At 47.9% G+C, this 20,083-nt stretch overlaps 1 protein-coding gene across 1 annotated transcript; it reads right to left on the reverse strand.

The window, feature by feature from the left end:
* Positions 1 to 888: 888 nt before the first annotated feature.
* eepd1 (endonuclease/exonuclease/phosphatase family domain containing 1) lies at positions 889 to 17,525 on the reverse strand. Its single transcript, XM_062487122.1, has 7 exons — positions 16,271 to 17,525; positions 9,507 to 9,558; positions 4,945 to 5,055; positions 2,346 to 2,480; positions 2,036 to 2,177; positions 1,677 to 1,871; positions 889 to 1,384 (listed from the first exon to the last, which is right to left on the reverse strand). Exons 1-7 carry the CDS (start codon positions 17,116 to 17,118, stop codon positions 1,194 to 1,196), a joined length of 1,674 nt encoding a protein of 557 aa, XP_062343106.1. The 5' UTR covers positions 17,119 to 17,525; the 3' UTR covers positions 889 to 1,193.
* Between the last annotated feature and the right edge of the window lie 2,558 nt (positions 17,526 to 20,083).

The following is a 20,083-nucleotide window of genomic DNA, read 5'->3' on the forward strand; positions in this document are numbered from 1 at the left end:
CAATACAATGTGTTGTCCTGGGACTGGTTTTCGAAGCCTGTTTTCTCTCCATAAATAGCTCTGAGTCAGAGAAGACACTGGGTCTGTGGAACGTTCAGCAGCCTGTCCTGACCCTCCTAGTGACCCCCCGAGGGTCAGCTCAAAAGCCATCCTCAAGACACATTCTGAAATGTCGACAAAACATAGCAGCTAAGAGCAACAGAAAACACACCATCATAATTGAGTTATAAGGAGACTGTCATTCTTGGTGGGTTGCCATCTTGTTAGGGACAACAAGCGTTTTTCTGAGGGAAAGTGGAGATAAAATAGATGTTCAATCGGTTTTGACTCCATTGAATCAAACGTGGACAGGAGAAAAGAGGAATTTAAAAAAAACGCCAGCGAGATATAAACACAGCAGTGAGCAAACAGGTCTGGCTCTACCCTCGTCACAGCACGGGCGGATCTTTGTGCTGTCAATCAAGGGAGTTGATTGGCCATCGCAGGCAAAGTCAATGTCACCGTGCCTTGTAGCCCCATCTCCATTAGGGAAGTAGCATAATACACAGACAAAGGGCCTACTTACGCAACTTAATAGAGCAGCTTTTTATGGCTCAGTATTTACTGACACAGTTCTCAAGTGTGTGCCTCAAGTAAACTACATTAGGGCATAGTAGGTGACTTCCAAACTGAGTAGAACAGAATTGGGCAATACTTTATATGAAATGTTACATAAACTACTGTGTAACTACATAGCAGTACCTATAGTAAAAACATTGCACTTACATAGGAGTTGCTAAGTAGTTCATGTAACCTCAATGTAAAGTGTTGCCTAGAATTATTATATTTCTTAAATGAAAATGTATACTAGTTTTTTCAAAACTACTTGAAAAAGACTTAACACAGGAGAAATGTCTACCAATTTCATTTTAATTCATCTATATTTATAAAATATTGTGACACAGTTACCATATCTATATCACATATATCTCTTAATTTACAAAAAAGAATTCTACACCATGGATCTACAAAGACCAACATACACTGATAACAGGAAACTTAAAAAGGCAATCTTGGTGCTTTCCAGATTCAGGTAACCCTTTGCTCCACTGCAAACCAACCCAAAACAGGATCCAGGGCAAAGTCATTATGAAATCACCGTGCAATCTCCCTTGCCACACTCCCGACTGTCTCTATGGTGACCGTGAGGTTGGTCACCGCTCGTGTTTGGGCATGGCCTCGCCTCGCTCCACCACCGCCACCCTGTTCTTGCTCAGCTCTTTGGGAGTGATGTCCACGAAGAACTCAGCCACTACAGGGCAGTGGTCCGACGCTACGCCTCCCCACGACCAGTTGTCAGGGATCCAGGGGTTGGTCAGGCCTTCCCGCACCACTGTGCAATGGCCTGCAGGGGGCACCAAAGACAAGGACAACCTTAGTTGAGCTGGCCAGCTTTAGTAGCCAGGCTTGGTCAGGTGGCGCCTAGTGTGTCAGGTGTGCCAAGCTCATCATCATAGCTCAGACATGCAAATGTAGCAGCGATGTGCACATGGTTCAACGGGACATATTTTGTAAAGCAAAGTAGGCCGAGCATGCGCGTTTGGACACGTGTGTGTGTGTGCGCTCACGTGGCGCACACACACACACACGCGTAATTTATACACACACACACACATAATTTAAACATCCAAACACACCTGAGTAGATCTTCTTGAGTGAGCGGCTGACCCAGATGTTGTCCAGGCAGTGGGAGCCCTGTGGAGAGCGTGTGCTGATGTTGGTGAATTGAGAGCCTGGCACCAGGGCGCTCAGCTTCTCCCTGCGCAGCATCTCCAGCTCAGCGCTCTGGGGAGGCAGGCCAAAGTCCCCCAGCACCAGCACATCCTTCACCCCTGCAGACAGACGAGGGGGAGATGAATCAGTACACTCACCCTCCACCTAGACCTTACGTGGGATGGGTTTGGCTCAGTGGTAGAGCATTTGACTGCTGGTTGACGATGAGCTACAATGTCCCAACCACAAGTGAAAGCTCCTAGTGGGTGGCCTTTAGGCTGACCTTTGAGGGTATCCTGAATGCTGGCGGACATGTGTCTGCTCCCAGGCTCATCGTGGCTCTGGCTTTTGCCGTTGGGCTCTCCTGGCTGGGCTGCGGACGCTCTCATGTGGACGTTTACGATGGTCAGGTCAGATGAACCGATCTAACACAGATATAGAGATGAGTTCAGTTCACAAGCGTACACACACACACAACGAACACACACAAATGCACACGCACACTGAGCCTGACACACACACACACACAATTGTCACAGACAGACACACACTTGGTGTCCGAGTTGTGGTCTTGGGTGACGCATCACACTTACGAGGAAGTGAGCCAGATACTGCTGGGGATAGACATGCTTCCCGTTGCCATTGGCGGCGGGACTTTCCAGGACGGCAGAATCTTTCAGGTCGATCCCGGAGGAGCTGTCCCACAGGAAGCCTGAATAGCTGTATCCCTGAGAGGGAGAGAGCAGAGGATGATGGGAGAAAGGCTTTTGGTGTTGTAACCCTAACCTGATGTCAAGTCATTTCTAATACAGGAAGTCATGGCGTCAGGTTCAGACTGAACATGAACTTCCTCATTAAAGATCCTGTAAAGTAAATTCCATGTTTTGCTTCTAAGTACATTATATAGGTGTGAAATGAGTTCCTGAAAGCATGTGCAAAGCGCTAAAACTTTTTCGCACTGAAATGTGGAGTTAGACCGACGAACAGTTTTTCTTCCGTTTTCAGATCAGGTTTTAATGGGTGGAGTCAAAAAATGCCCTATCTACGTCATTTTGCCCTATCTACGTCAGATCACTGAATGGCTCCTCCTGCTGTACTGTTATTGTAGCTTACATCAGCTAGCTAGCTAGCTTCAGGATGTCTCCCACCACCCGCAACTGCCTCTTCCCTGGATGCAAGAACTCCAGCTGCGCTGCAACGCCATTTACTGTAAGTTCCCTGTTGATAATGAAAGGAAAAATAGGTGGATAGATGTTGTGAAGAGCCACGCTCATGGAAAGCTTCGGATAAACTCCAACAGCCGCCTCTGCGCCACTGACCATTTCACGGCGGACAGTTTTAACATGGACCAGACACAGACGGGGTTCACCAACACACGGCTTCTCTTGCAGCACGGAGCCATACCGAGCATCGCCCCCCCGGCCGTTCATCCTCCGGTCGCACCTGGACCATCCACCGCCGCCAGCAGTTCATCACTCATTTCTGTGTGCTTGTTATAATTATACTAGATAACTTTTCCAGAGGTATCTCTGCTATAATTAGTGCAAACCGCTAACTTGATATTAGGCTATACTCGGTGTAGAACGATATATATATGGTATTTTGGTGAAATGGTAGCTAATGTGTGAGAAGTAGCCTAGTTGGAGAGCTCACTGTCTGCTGTCTCTGGTGTCCATTTTTACTTTTACAGTTCAGGGGAACATTTCATTTATATGCATCTGTATGTTTCACTCATTGAACTTGAGAATAAATTCTAATTCTATACGGTTTTGTTCGGCTTGACATAGCGTCCATTATCTGGGTCGGAGGTAGGCACTAGGCAGCGAGGGGCGGAGCTTCAGCTCCTTCAGGCGACACGCCCCCCCAGTCTCAAGAAGAGAAGACTGCTGATTTTTTCACGATTTCAAAGCCTAATTTAACATACTTGTCGGTGTTATTTTTTCATTCAAATTTGGATGGGTAGTTAATAACACATTATTCTGTGGTGTGGCGAACTTAAAACTCATTTCCAGGTCCACTTTACAGGATCTTTAAGTGCAGCAGTCATCTCTCACTATCAAGAGCCTGGGGAGCCTTACGCTGGCCTACATGGCCTTCGTCACAAACACCCTTGAACATGCCTCTGAACGCTTCTCAGGGCGTAAATGAGGCTTCTTTGTTGTTAAAGTAGGATACAGTCTCCCTGGGTTGTGTGGTCAGACTAGAGGAGATGATAGCCTGGGGTGACCACAGTCTCTGTGGCACATGATCCACTTTGCTACACACAGAGACGACACGGATGAGAAAAGGAGAGGGCATCTAACAAGGACAATGCTGCAGAAAGGAATCCAACAGCTACAACAAGGTCTTCCTGGTGCTCATTCAAACAAGCCTCTTTTCCTCCAACGCATGCCGACACACACGGGCATTACACACACACACACACACACTTATTCTGTCATGTCCCAGTGGCCACACGAAAAACCTCCCTCGGCAAGAAAGCTGTTAAACTGACACCAGCAATAAAAGGGATTCACTGGAGTGGGGTGTCACGTGGAACACACACACACAGCCTGACTATTATACAACAAATCGAATTATACATACTGATCTTGCTCTCCAGTGAGGAGGAGAACAGCATAGAGAAGAGTTATGGAGTCATTTCAGTTCACCTCAACAATACAGGCCCGATGAACACCAGCGTCTGCCAGCCGTGGGGAGGCTTTTTACGACTACCCTTCCCATTATCGAGACCATCCATCTTACGTGACAGAAAGCATCGCTGCGGGGAGAAGCGAGCCCAGCTTAAGTTGATATCTGGGGTCCATCTCGCGGCCGGCTTCCTCTGTGAGTAAACACTGGCATCAGTTCGCTCAGAGAACCTTCCTGATGATAGGGGGAGATTACTGAGGAAAAGAGCCAGCCTCAAAGTGTTATATAAATCAAGTAGCTTTATGCTCTCTAGGACCTCTGCTGCCTGGAGCCCCCCCAGGGAAGTGTCTCCCCTTCCAAGGGCAGAGCACACTGCGCTACCTGTCCTCGTGGATAAGAGGATAATAGCAAAGCTCTGTCTGAGAGATTGTGTATGTCAGTGTTCTTCAGGACTAGCTGGACTAACTCGTTTTTGACCTTAAGATGGGTGATCTGTGTCTGAGGTAGAGAGAGAGACAGAGAGAGAGACTGTGAGTCTCACAGTGTTACTTTATACTGTACCTTGTCGGTCTGTCCGGTGGGTTTTTCAGACACAGTGCTCTTCCACAGCCCTCTTGGTCCTCTCCACTTGCGAACACTGGCCAGCATGCCCTGGTTGAGCTCCACACAGAACTGGAACACAGTTCAGGAAGAAGAATTACAACACTATCGACCGGATGAAACCATAAATTGCCATCCAACTGTCATCACAAACCATCACAGAGCTCAATAACAACAGCTTAGAAATCATGAATCACAATGTCTCTACTCTTGGATATCATCTTTCATTAAAGATGCTGTACAGCAAATTACATGATTTGCTTCTCAGTACATTATATACGTGTTACATTATATATGAGTTGCTGAAAGCATGTCTATTTTGTCACACTGAAATGTGGAGTTAGACCGTTGAACAGTTTCTCTCCCTTTTTCAGCTCAGGTTTTGTATAGGGCGGGGCAAAAACCCAACCCATCTACGTCACAGCGACCTATCTACGTCAGATCACAGATGGTTGCATTCTGTTACTCAGCTGGTACGATGCAAAGTATCTAACACATAAATCACTCAGAGACTGCAGGTAGGTCTGTTCTGATATCCGCAATTGATTTAGCTAGTGTTGCTAAATTCAATAAATTCGAGGGGGCAGAGCTTCAGCTCCTTCAGGTGACATGCCCCCCCAATTTCAAGCAGAGAAGACTGCTTTTTTTCATTTGAATTTGTATGGGTAGTTAACAAAACATTCTTCTGTGGTGTGATGAACTTAAAACTCATTTTCAATTCCACTTTACGGCATCTTTAAACAACCTAAAACAATCACACTTTTCTCCAAAGGGCCATACATGGAGCCTGCAATCTCTTGATCTGCAATCACATGCTTTACTGGTGAGCTACACCTGTCTCATGTCATACAAAATGGCGACCGCTCCGTGTGAGGAAGTGGGCATGGCCGTCAATGAGGTGAAGACAGGGCAGAGGTGGTGGTGGGGGGTGGAAGGTGGGTGGGAGAGGGGAGTCGGCTGGAGGATGACATTCCTGCGCAGGGTGACCTGCTGCTGGGGCTATAATTAACCCCAGCCCACGGAGCTTCCCTGCGGGACACTGGAGGAGACAGAGAGCACCCCTCTCTGGAGCTTTCTCCATCCCTCCTTTCCTCCATCCCTCCCCCCGTAACCCAGTCTGTCATACACACCCTCCCCACCCTCCTCCTGCAATCCTTCCCTGGGTGCCCCAGTGACATTCATTAACCTACAGCTAGGCTTTCTTATCCCACAGGTGGCAAAGTCGTCAGTCAGTCAGGCAAAGTCAGTCAGAAGTCTTCCGGGACAACCGCCGCCCCCCCCCCCCCCCCCCCGACATCAACCTCACCTCGCGCTGACGCGGCGCTGAGGAAACAATAAAAAGACATGATTGGATTTCAATGGGGTGTAGCTTCCCTCCTCAGGGCCCCTGGGTGCGGCCTGGCCCCAAGGAGATACGGGGGGATGAATAACAGGGCCACTCACTGAACACAAACACACCCATAACTCACAGTGGGTGATGAAGACCAAGGCGCAGGCACAGCGCTGAGGCCCTGGCCTGGTGCCACAGGCCTAGAGGAACAACCAGGCAGGGGAGAGCGTCTCCTCCCAGAGGGCCAGTCAGCCTGCCGAGGCCTGACTCAGGTGAAAGAAGCCGGAAACACTCCAGTACATTTATTAAATGAAATGCAGACCTACTTTTCACTGCCGCAGATTTAATTATCTAATTAATGTAATCTGAGTTAATCAATACCGGAGACAGAAGGCCATAAAACACTCCACCTGGTCGCCGTGGAGACCTGGGATGAGCAGTAAAGCCTCTGAAAAAGCACTGAAAAGAAAATCTACTTGGTTCTAGAATGTGTTCATTGTAGATATGTGAAGCTGTGTGTGTGTGTGCCCACAGGCTACAACCACACAGACAGTCCCTATAGTCGGTACCCTAGTCCATGTGTGGGCTATATGCTGCAGTAACATTTGAAACCTGAGCATGCAACATTTCACATAGAAAGAGAACAGTTGGGATTCTCAAAGTAACAGTTTTTCCATTCCAAGGACTTTGAGCAGATCCGTTCCTGACGTGGGTTTCTGGTGTGAAGCTTAACACTCTTATAACACTCTTCCTAATATGGCTCCAGTCTCAGGACTGGAAAGGATAGATGATCCACACCTCGATTTTGGCTATGCCTGCACAAACACACACACTCACACAACCTCAAACACACTGGACACAATTCTGGGCAGGCATCTTTTAGCAGCAGCCAGTAAGATGATAAAAACCCATTTCCGTTGGGTACTTATCTTATGGGGGGAAATGCAAACCAATATGCATATAACAACTTGTGACATTCAGTTACAACATGGTTGATTACTAGATCAAACAGGTTAAAAGGATCCAAGTTAAACCACAATGTGTGTGCACATGTTGACAATAGTGTGGGTTTGTTCCTATATAGTATGTCAGTTAGTGATAAAGTGGATGCTAGCAGTTAAGCTGAAGAGGATACAGACACCAAACTTAACTGTAACTCTACTGCATCTGATAAACAAGTAGAGCATTTTGAACCAGAACTACTTCCTCACATTGCAGCAATTTACCACAAACCACAGAAGGTTCCTTGGATACATAACAGAAGGGAAAACAGTGCCCGTGACTGGTTCATGCGCCTAAGTGACTAGTGACTAAGCACCCAAAAATGTCAACTGTAAAACAGTCAACTTCAGCTACATCATGGCAATTTTCTGAAACAACTGCAAGCTGTACAGTTGGCCAGAAAACAAAAAAGTGTATTGGTTTGAATGCGAGAGGACGCCTTATATGAAGGTGGAGGAATGTCCTGAGGGGGTTAAGGAATTCCTTCAGGGAGCTTCTGAGAAGAAGCAACTGTGACGGAGGCCATCTGCAGAGAGACTCCTGCTGGAAATCCTGCTTCTGAGAAGAAGAGAAAGAAAGAGAGATAAAGACAGAGATACATAGGGAAAGAGAGAGAGAGAGAGGGTGAAAGAGAGTGAAAAGGGGCGAGAACTCCCCTGGTTCTGGGCCACTTAACCCAAACAGGTGGGCCCCAAGAAGCGTTTTGCAGTAAAAACTGCATATGAGGCTGAAGGGAGCTTCTTGATCTATTGTACCATTTTGTGTTTGGCATGTTCATGGATGAAACTGGGTGAGGCTCTCTACGCTTGTGTGTGTGTGTGTGTGTGTGTGTGTGTGTGTGTGTGTGTGTGTGTAGAACCTCTGCTTTTGGTCTGAGCATGAAATCAGAACCAGTCACACTTCATGACTGACTGACTGCCTGCATAAAGAAGAAGAGACAGAGAGAGAGAGACACACAAAAAAGAGAGGTATATCGAATTTTAGACTGAGGCACAAGAGAGGCAGAGAAAAGAGAGAGAGGCGGATAGAAAGATGGAACGGCATCAGGACCAAGATGGGGTGAGAGAGAAACGAGAGGGTGAAAGGAACAGAAAGAATCCAGGGTCTCTGGATTCTTCTGATGTGGTTCGTCTCCAGTCCAAAAGCAGAGCTTCAGCCTCTCCACCCCGTTCCCTCCCTCTCCCTCTCCCTCTCCCTCTCCCTCTCCCTCTCCCTCTCCCTCTTGCTGATGAGACACTGGTCTGCTCCGACCTACTTATCTCTCCAGGGTGGCAACACATTCCAGGTCAGACTCTCCCCCCCACATCAGCTCCTTTAGCTACCAAGGACGAGACCACTGCTCACACACACACACCGATCAATGCCACATCTCTGCCTATGTCCACTAACAAAGCACACAATCACTGGAAGGAATGTCAGTTAATAGACGTGTAAGTACTATAATCATTGCCTACCTTGGGTATCAGTCAAATGGGATCTCCAATTCGGTGCAAATACCATGATATTGATTTGATACAATGTGTACTTGAGACACAGATTCAAATGTTGAGTTTTTGTAACACTACTGATCTCCATTTTATAACGCTCATGGCCAAATGGAGACACAGAGGATCCATCCATTCTCTGATGTGGAGATTGTGTATGTCCGGTCACAGAGTAGGGCTCTAAGCTTACCACATACCATACCAAATACCGGGCAGTGTCCCCAATGTCTCGCTAGCCTGGTAAAAGAGACACTCTACACGTAGCAACTACAGGCTTATTTTTAGCCATGAAAGCACAGGAGAGTGACCACAGTTCAAACCCAAATACACGACTGGAAATAGAAAACATAATTTACACTGAAGGAGCGACAGGGAAGAGTGGAAGAGGCGGAGAGAGTGAGAGAGGAAGCGAGAGAGGGGGAGTGGGAGAGGAAGCATTTGCATAATGTCAACAAAAAGCGAGGCCTTCGCTAAGTGGGTGTGAGGAGGCAGAAAGCAAGTGGTTCACTACAAGAATGTCCTGTGCAAAGGCTGGCACCGTTTTTATTTTTTTTATTTTTTTTACACAGGCCGGTCTAGACTGGCCACCCAGCCCTTCATCACGACCACTATCCTAGCGGAGGTCTGTATGATGACAACCTTTGCCTCACCAGAACAGAAGCACCTGAAAGAGACATGACCAGGAGGAATTCAGGTCTCTACTATACCTTGTCCAGGGCCTCCCGGTCCAGTAGGTCCTGAACGGCCAGTAACTTGATGCTGGAAAGGATGAGAAGAGAGGGAGGGAAGGGGGAGGGGAAAACGTGGTCAGAGTGGCTTGCATAGCTCGGTGGAAATCATTGCTGGTGTGCAAATTGAACGCCATGGCTTCTTGTTCAACATACACCGAAGCTAGCCTTGCGAAGCAGAGACATCCGTACTGTTGACACAACAGATAAGAGCAAACAGAGAGACTAGCCGACCAGGATCTTGTCTCTCCATCACAAGACTCACTTCCCATGAGGCAGCAGGGCGACCTGAAAATGACTCAGGCCACTTTAAAACATACCAAGTGAGATGGTGAGAGGGAGGACAGAGAACTATCTAGAACTAAAACTATCCAGTGCACAAACACATTATTGCACCTTGAGAAATCGTTACGACCCCATAAACATTTATTTGTTTGCTTAAAAATAACTTTCCAGGCCAGTAGTCAGCACAGGGAAAGTAATGCATGCCATAAAAACACATACTAGAGCTCAAGCAGGATTGGTCTGCCTGAGTAGGTATTGTCTTCACAAAGCCTCTTTAAACAAAACTGTCGCAAAACATCTTTGTATGTATAACGGGGTTTAAGGTTTAAAGTGGCACAACTGTGTTCTGACACTGTTGATGTGAATGTTTGTGCCATATTTATGTACAGTCTCTAAAGGCTTTATGAAGGCTTAATGAAGCTTCAGATGCACTAAAACGTACTGTAGTAGCATTTCAGGAATCCATCTCTCCCTCCCTTCCTCAATCCCTTTTTCTCCCTCGAAGCCACCCTCCCTCCCTCCATCTTCCTCCCCGTTTTTCCGACATCCAGTTCTTCTCTAAACCACAACCTATTTGCAATTAACTAAATGAGAAGATATTCTTTATTCACTGAGAAAATGAAATCAGTCAATATCTTCTCTTATAGGAAGGGCCGAAGGAAATCAAGAGCTACTTGGCAACAGATACCAACAGACATTTAGCACATGCAGCAGAGTACACACATGCAGGACGCACACACACACACGCACACACACACACTTACTCTCACTCACACTCTCTCTCAATTTCTCATCTCATAATGCAGGAGCAGTACACACTGATGGAGTGTGCTTCAACACTACAGTGGGCTGCAACACTAGCTTTCACCTGCTCTCACCCTGTAATCCTAAAAAGAGGCAAAAACCCATGTTGCATAACACTTCTATTTGTAAAGTACTGCCACAGCCCAGGAGAGACTAATCTCACATGCAGTCTGCCATGATAGAAGACACATCCGACGAGAACTATTCATTCGTGTTTAGCCAAGTCATTTCGCTTATCCACTGTCTGCCATGAGGACCCCTTTGAGATCTCTCTGAAGAGCACAGGAGACCAACCAGAATGAGTCAGCTCTTTGTAGCTGTTACAAAGCTAGCGTCATGGAGCGAATGGTGGGAGTTTGCTAGGAGCCAGATGGACTGCTGGAGGAGTGCTTCGGGCTGTCAAACTGAGTGACATCACTTCCGGCTTCCTCTGCTATCGTCTGCTCTATAATCTCAAGCTGTTGATAGACGAGCCACTTAGCACAGCCGTGAAGAAATTACTTTAGCCATTTGTAAATCACTTGAGATACCAGAGTGAGAGGTTTTCAGTTAGAATTGCATCAGGGTCTATCTGGCTTTCGATGGGTTTGTTTTCCTCATGGAGAAACCCGTTTAGTACTTGGTGTGGTAGTTTCCTTTGTGGGAACTGAGGGAGGTCCCTGGAGAAAATGATCTGGGTCCACATGTATAATTAGAGGATAGGGAGATAGGCCAGCCATGAAGAACAAAACCAATGTCAGTGTTAGGTTATGCTACGCTAGCGGTCGTGTGCTCGATTCGGTGCAGTGTTCTGTTAGAACTCCCCAGAGCTGCTGCCCTGGGCTTCAACTGGGCCTTCATCGCCGACCGGGCTGGTGGAGTCTGTGCCCTCACAGCCAGAAGAACTGACTCGTCAGGCTTGCCTTTTGTCCCACAGTGTCTCCACCAGCAGACACGCGTCCTCTGTCCCCAGCGCAGCACCCTTCAATCTGCCCCTCACAGACCCCGCCTGGCCAGCGCATCATGAATATGGATCAGCGAGCGGTCTGATTGGTATTCCTGCCGCTGGAGACGGGTGAGGACAGATCCTCTAACTGGACAGATAAGTAGCGCAGCACTCTCAACACGTCCCAGGAACCTATCAACTTCCAAGAGCATAAGAACTTGCGCAACACCGGCCCTTTCTGTCATATTGCTCTGCCAGATTGTTTTGTTGTATTTGCGAATCAGCCAACCCAATTCGACCCCAGCCAGAACCACTTGAACTTTACATGTTAAAACCACGTTTTAGTGGTTGACAGATGAAGAGAGGGAGCTCAGCACATGTACATATTTGCAATCTCCACGCAATCACCGATTGCCCCGTTTGTCTGTTTTGAGAACAAACGGGTCAGGGGTCAGAGCGACCCCGCCCTCTTCCTCCGCTGTGGGTGGTCATGGTCATCACCACAATGAGACCAAGAGGACCTGACAATAGCTCCTCTGCAGTCCAGGAGCATTGCAGTCGTCCCACCATATCCTGCCCCTCCTCCACAAATCCCCTGGGGCTCGTCCGCCCCCACCGGCCTCAGGCCAGCTCCGGGCTCCCTCCAAGCCAAGGTGACATGACGTCACCGCGGTGCAGGGACAGCTTAACGGTGAACGCAGGCAGAGGCTCAGCAACAGGGCGCAGTGTCGTGCCCATCGCTCAAATCCACTCTCAACTCAAAGCTGAATGGAATATGCAGATTAACGGACCCCCCCCCTCCCTTTTAAACAATGGAGAGAGAGAAAAAAACAGGAACATTGATGACGGCCATTCCCGCTATTCTGTGACAGTCAACACGGTCCAGTGACATTGATAGGCAGGCACACGCACAGATAAACCCCTCACCTACTCCCTCGTGGAGAGGGGTGAGTAAGCACGGGTCTGTCCAGCCGTGGTCAAACAAGGTCCCACCCTGCAGCAGGAAAGCAGAATGCAATCCCTCAACGCCATCACCACAATGGAGAAGAGCAGCTTAGAAAAACAGATAAACCTCTGGTTGGAGGGCAAGATGGCAGGGCAAAACAAACAACAATCCGAATCTCAATAAATCTGATCAACATGATGTGGTAAAGAGATCACTGCTTTGTCCAAAGGGTTGGGCTGCAGCGAAGGTGATCTTGGAAGGAGTGTCTGGAGTATTTGTACACTGGTTTCAGGGGACATGGGGCACCAAGTAAACTGTAGTTTTCAGATTAACTGAGTAAAATACTTTTGGGATTATGATTGGTATAAAGAATGATCGAATGATAAACAAGTGTGTGTTGTTGTTCCGGGGGCGACTGTGTGTAGCAGTCCATGCTGGTCAGACAGGCACCTGGGTTTGGTTCCTGCCCTGCCACTGGCAGGGTTTGCTCCTCACTCACTGTTCTCCCACAATAAAGTGCTGCGTCAATGGAATTTTCCACATGAGCGCCTTTCCCCTCTCTGTGCTTCGTCCTAACACTCTGCGTCAGCTCCGACCCCCGCCCACCCCGCTCATGACCTCAGCATCAATTCTGGGCAAAATCACAACCCCCCCCCTCATCCCCCACCATCCTTCCACACACACACGTCGTAGTCGACCCGCAAAATTGAGATGTGAGGCACCGTATTCGAAAAACGGTGCCTTTCACAGCCCGGACTTTCATCGGGATGTCGTAGGGAGGTTGTGTGTGTGTGTGTGTGTGTGTGTGAAACACGCATGAGCACGCAGGGCTCTCTGACAGCTGGGATCTGGAGGTGGGACGTGACCTTGCGGCGCTGCTGCACACTGCAGAACCACACGGAGACGGGGTCGAGGGCTGAGTGGCGGAGCGAGCACATCCTCGGGTCTACCTCGCTATTCAGACACGCTGGCAGGGAGGGCTCTACTGCAGCAGAATCCAACACCTACACGCAGGCAGATACACAACGCGCGCGAACGCACACGCAAGAGAGGCACGCGCATCTCATGAACCTCCGGGCAGGGATAGCCAAGGAAGCCAGGTCGTCAGAGAAGAGGGATTCGAGCGAAGGGCGTGACAGTAATGTTGTTAACCAGGGAGCTGGAGCAGTGATCTACATCCCTGTCTTCTACAACCCCAGTAACACCACGACCATCGAGATAATGACCCTCACCATCATCAACAGAGGTCTGGGTTAGTGTCTGTCGCCAACATCTGCTCAATGTCATCAGGCCCTAATAGAGAACATGCAGGCCTCACATTAGATGTGGCTTCGTCCTCCTTTCACGAGAGGCCTCAGAGAGATAGCCCAGGCCTTACAGTTATTTTTGAAGTATGTTAACATCCTGTGTTTGATTGGAGGATCTGTAGATTATTTACCCGGCTGATTGGATTGTTCCTTTTCTCCCGCCATCAAACACAACACACATTGTCTTCTTTGGACCCGGGGTTCACTCTGTCAAAGAACGGCCGAGGGGACGATAACCTCATTAACCTGCAGAACTAAAAGAACATTCCAAGAGGATTCTGAAGGAGGAGACTTCAGTGTCTGAAGGGAATCTGAAGGGAATCTTGTCTTTTCACATTCTGTCCCTCCCTCCTTCCATCACTCCGTCTCTTTCCTACTCTGCCTTTCATGTGAGTATGTGTATGTCGGGGAGTGTCTGTGTGTGGTTTCAACAACAAGGAAAGCCTTTCCCCGTCAGAACCCAAAGGTCAGGGGTTAAACAGAGACATGCAGCAATAGCCAAAACATACCTACACAACAACACCCTATGGCAAAAACCTCACCCAGTGTCACCGGAAGGCTTGTTGTGGAAGAGAGCTTCAACAGTAGATCCAGGACTGAAACTTGATGTACTGCTTAAATGAGCTACTAGGAGCAGACTTTCACTATTGAAAAGCACAATATGACTGCTCCTTTCCCTTCCCTTTTTCTAAGCGTTTCCAAATGTACTGAAGTTCTACAGCTGTTTTTACCTCACCCTCCTCATTGGAGTGCAAAACAGAAAAACATCAATAGAGCTTCAGTCGCTTGGTATAGCATAAGATGTTGTTATGCACACACTGAGAAAGGAGTGGAGCAGAATCGGGCCAGAACCAATCGACTGTGACTCCACAGCCTTCCAGCCTGTGTCAGACACGCAGCTATTTCACATTACAACCAGCCCTGTTTTGAACTGAGCATGTGAGTCACCGCATTCTGTGTGTGCTAGGTTTACACCTTCCCTGTTCTGATGAACTGTATTAACCCTCATAGCTGGCCTGGCAGGCCATTCCCCCTTCTCTAAGCATAAACCTCAGACTCAGCTGAGTACTGTGTATATATATATATATATATATATATATATATATATATATATATATATATACTCAGCTGAGTACTGTATATACACATATATATATACACACACACACACACAATACTCAGCTGAGTATATGTGTGTGTACATTGACTGCTGACTGAAACTGCTGACTGGTGGCAAATAACAAGAGGGCTCCTCAACACTGGAAGTGTCTGATCTGGCAGTCTAACCTTTGGTACGCAGTGCATCGCAGAGTTCAGTGAACTCCAGTGATCCCTCCCTCTCTCCTTGGTGTGGCTGAGGGCCAGGTCACTGTGTAAACTCAGCCTCCAGCCTGGGATCTCCGCTCCACAGCTGAGAACTGCACAAACACACAATAACCCCCCACCCCCGAAACACTTCACCTCTCCGGCCCCCCTCCCCCTCCCGAGGCTACCAAGATCAGGAAAAGGGAGGGCTGATGAGTAGGGTTTTGGCCTTCCAAATCCATGCTCAGTCAACAGAATAGAGGGGGGGGGAAGGAAGGGGGGCCATGGGAGGGAGGCAGGCATGGGGGAGGGAATTATGGGGGAGGAAGCGGGGGGGGGGGGGCAGTAGAGCAAGCCACATCAGCCCAGTGCAAAAGTTGTTCATGTACCTATAAACTGTTTGCAAGCTGCTTGTTTTATTTGTTACCCTTGGGTACAATAGGGTGGGGTGGTAAAAGTATAAATGTTTAATGGCCCAGCTCATGTTTGTATTAGGCATTAGAGGAACATGTGAGGGTGGATCGTGTTTGCATGGCAAGAGCTGCTTGTTTCCCAGACAGGGTCAGTTTCTGTCTTAACAGCGGGCTGGGAAGCGTCCCCCCACGTTCTGCCAGGGTGAACCCCAAACTGCATGGCTCCCAACGGGTTATGTAAGAAAACCCAATGAACCTCAACTACTGCCAAGGCACACTGTCTGCTTAACTCATACAATGTGTGTGTTTTCAGAAGACATGTGAGGCATGACTAGATCAAACAGTGCACCTCTGTCTGTTCAAATCAATAAATAGGGCAGGTCCTTAAACAGAGGTTCTCCTGGAGTGTGATAGCAGCGTATTCCAGCTGTCTCAGGACTATGCTGAGAGCCTAGCTTTCTCAGAAGGCCCAGAGAATGGACAGAACCACCACAGGTATACTCTATAGGTGTATTCATTATCAATACATTCTCATTGTCTTCAGTAACGCCACCTCAAAAAAGTATTTATATAATTCCAATATATCTATACGCTTCTGACTTCATAATGGCTGCAGGTCATGAAAATGCCACATCATTATCCAAGGTTACAGTAGGCCTACACTACAAAAATATGTGGCATACTTACAAATCCATGTGACGCATGCTAAAGCACAAATAACTTATGCGGCTACATGATGAATGTATGGCTATACTTACTCGTTCTCCAAAAGTGTCATACACACGACCTCCTTCACTCCTGGATTGTTAGCCTTCTCACAGGAACAGGACTGCAAGTTCCAGGTTGCTACTCGCACCACCGCTCTTCCGTCTCGCAACCCGCACAGAGGCTCTACGTTAGGCCGCACCGACAGGATCTGCGTTGGCCCACCAGGCGGAAGGTCAAGATCATCACTTCGAAGACTGAAAGAGGTCGGGCTCGGGTGAGATTTTGTGGTGTACGTCAACCCGCCGTTTGTGTTTGTGGAAGGTGTTCTGGATCGTTCAACAAAAACTTGGAAACGGATTTTGTCCAATAGGGAGGAGTTGATGTAGTTGACCCTCACCAGATCTTCAATGCTTTTAAACGGGCCATTCTCGACACGATACTCTACTATGTTCTTGGCCATTTTTTCCGTGATGCCACGGATGCTCATGAGTTGAGCAGGGGTCGCGGTGTTGATGTTCATACCTGTACACGACAGGTGCTCCATGTCTTTACGCAGCGACGACGGAGAGTGCTGGGATGAGCTTGTCCGACTCGAGACGCATATTTCTAGTTTGATCATCTCTAATTTCGTAGCCCCTATCCCGCTAACTAGTGCCAAGTCTTCCACCTTTTTAAATCCCCCTATACAGTCACGATATTCCACAATATTCTGAGCGACGGTGCGGTTCACCCCCGGTAAAGTCATCAGTTCCTCCTCGGTTGCCGTATTGATATTCAACCGCTCCTGGTTGACTAGTATATTGCTGAAGTTACAAGCCGCGCTGAATTTACGCTTGCTGTGACCAACATCTGAGGGGTCTTTAGGGATGGACCGGTGGCACCCTAGGTTTCCTCCCATCGTCACGGCTGGTGATCCACCGGTGCTCGGAAAAGTCTAGACCGTAGGCTGACAGGCACTAGACGTGGAAAAGAACAGCGTGGTTGATCGACCCCTGCGAGGAAACATGCCCTGCATGCAAAGACAGCTGTGGACGTGACAGTATTACAAATTGACAGATATGTTACATTGATATCTTCTATCACCGTTTAATTTGTATATTTTTTTAAGACGCGCCCGAAGCAATGTTCCTTTTGGTTGTTCTCGCACGTCAAATTGTTTGATAGTTCAGCTTCTCCACTGAAATGTTTGTTTCCCTGTTTTTAAATACGTCCTCGACGTAGAGTACAGGTTCCAAGTAAAGACAGTGGCCGTCAATCTCAATCTTCTCACCGTCTGCTTACGGAGCGCGAGACTGATATGCGGAGCTGCAACGCGCTCGCATCAAATGCCATATGGACTCATCAGCACTCCAGGGGGCGTGGTTCAGGCATGAATGACAAATCTTTTCTGTAGCATTTAGAAATGTAATTAGCCTCCCAAACTACATAAGATACAAGTTATATATTATTGTGGAAATTGTGAGCGTGTTTGACAAAACAAGATTTACCAATTGACAAAATATGTCTCAATAATATTAATTGCAGAGACAGAGTAGCCTAATCCCTTTAATATGTGATGAAATTAGGCTACCAATCAACGGAGTACAATTGGGAACCAAACAAAACTGATCAAATAAGAAATCTCTTGCAAATTAATCCCTTCAATGTCCAGCTGCTCGGATTCAGGTTGTTACACAATCAGAAAAAATAACTTGATTAAATAGGCATTACATCAGTCAAATCATAGGCTACCATACAATTCTGTAGGCCTATCTGCAAATATAAACACTACTAATGAGTCTTCCTGAATAGGTGTGCCAGTGACTTGAATTTCAAAGCGGTTTCTATGTGCTATGTACACTCCTTTGAAACCTGTCCTGAATGAGCACGGCCCTTAAGGTTTACCCACTCGATCTAGCATGTTGGCAAAACAACCAATAGATGTGCAAATCATATTTTGCTGAATTTTAAATGAAAACTAATACCTCAATCAGGTTGCAGGATCAACATGACAACAGGTACAGAAGCCAGCTATCTGCAAACTCCCATCAGCACAGTTAAGACTGGTAGAGTCGCGGATCACATCACACCTCTGTGTTTAGCGTCAGGTGGTTTCGAAGTCAGGACCCAACCAGTACATCCACCTTTGCCTGAACCCCCTACTTACATTTACATTTAGTCATTTAGCAGACGCTCTTATCCAGAGCGACTTACAGTAAGTACAGGGACATTCCCCCCGAGGCAAGTAGGGTGAAGTGCCTTGCCCAAGGACACAACGTCATTTGGCAGAGCCGGGGATCGAACCAGCAACCTTCTGATTACTAGCCCGATTCCCTCACCGCTCAGCCACCTGACTCCCTACTTACGTCACGTCAAGGGCCGGGGATTACTGAGGAATATCAACAGGTAATGCCGAAGATGCAGACAGATAAAAGGAAACGCAAAACAGGATGCGTTCAAACATGACTGACCTCAGTCAAGGGGTCAAAGTTAAGCAAAACAATTCTAATGTGATTACCGTTCAGGCCAAAACACGTAAGAGGATTAGGTTTCATAAAGCGATTTGAAAGTGATAAACATGCTGATGCCAAGGATCCAGTTTCCCTGCTAGTGCCCCACGCTGTACCAGTTTGTTCCAATATGCATGTACTAATCTCCCCCGTTGAGGCAGCACAGGGCTCGAGGCTGGGCTTGGCCTACCTGGGGCTGTTGGTACATGGAGATGGAGTTAGTCTACAGGAGGCCCAGACATACATTCTTCTTCATGACTCAGACAATATAATGATGAAACATTTCATAGCCAACTTGACTACACCCACATGATTAAAACCTGCGCATGCTCAAACACACACAGTAAGAGTAACTGCCAGCAGGGCTAGTGGTGTAATGGGATTTCTGGCTTACAATACACTAGTCTCCATGGCACAGACCACAGGGGGAGAAATGCTTCAGACAGCATAGAACTTTGCCCCTGATCCCTCTGTGGGTCCAGTGCCTCTGGCCACACTGTCTGACTGATGTGCTGCACATCCCTGTTGTGTTGCTCAGTGGGTGTGGGAGAGTGTGTGCATGTGCAGGTTTGAATCATGTTTGCGTGCGAGCGCATGAATGTTCTGGAATCTGTTTCCTCGTCAGTGCTGTGAAACCAAGAGTTCAACCAGAAGGGAGCTCAAGTATGTTGACAGCCCCAATGTTAAATCTTCCCACCTTTTGTCTGTCTGCTTGGGCCGAGTCCAGCTTCATTGGACCGCCGACCCAAGGAGGTCATTGTTAAATGACTAATCAAGCAGCCAGAACAGACTGTGCTAGCCAAGGGGGCCACGTTCAGCGAGAGGTCGCCGTGAAACACACAGCTATGGGGCTAGGAGTTTGGCTGGGAAGCCCGGAGTGCTGGGAAGGCGTCAGCCGGAAGAGATCAGAGTGTTGGAGAAAGTAGCTGCCGGTCTGGGGCCTCTGACAGGATGGCTAATCAGTCTAACAATCCACACAGAGCAGAACGTGGAGCCTCTCACTGGCACTCCACCACAGCAAGGGGGTGTTGGGAGGGGGGTGTCTAGGGGATAGTAGAGAGGCGATATCTTACTGATAACCATGAAACTGGATTAGATCCAGGGTTTTATCAAATCAAGATTACCAAGACCAAACTCCAGTGTATTTGTCTGAACGTCTGCACACTGCCTTCTGTAGCAGTGCTGAGGCAGGGACGCCTGGGCCACACTATCTACACTGTCCAGCAGGGCGACGTGTTGGGCCTCATTGCCCTTTGGCCAGTTTGACTTGGCTGAGCAAAAGGCCCAAGGCTGGTTGTCTGCGTCCAAGGGGGACAAATCTTCACTTTGGCAGACGAGTACTAATACCATCTCTCGTCACGGTTTCTAATAGTT

Source organism: Osmerus eperlanus, chromosome 20, assembly GCF_963692335.1.
Source record: "Osmerus eperlanus chromosome 20, fOsmEpe2.1, whole genome shotgun sequence".
NCBI lineage: Eukaryota > Metazoa > Chordata > Actinopteri > Osmeriformes > Osmeridae > Osmerus > Osmerus eperlanus.

Bases quoted from the DNA above. Each gene is read 5' to 3' on its own strand.
- eepd1 (XM_062487122.1), bottom strand. From the start codon at position 17,118: ATGGGAGGAAACCTAGGGTGCCACCGGTCCATCCCTAAAGACCCCTCA. The intron at 2,481-4,944 runs GTACAGTATAAA...TCTCCCTCTCAG, and splicing joins CCACCGGACAGACCGACAAG to GGATACAGCTATTCAGGCTT. The intron at 2,178-2,345 runs GTAAGTGTGATG...TATCTGTGTTAG, and splicing joins AGTATCTGGCTCACTTCCTC to ATCGGTTCATCTGACCTGAC.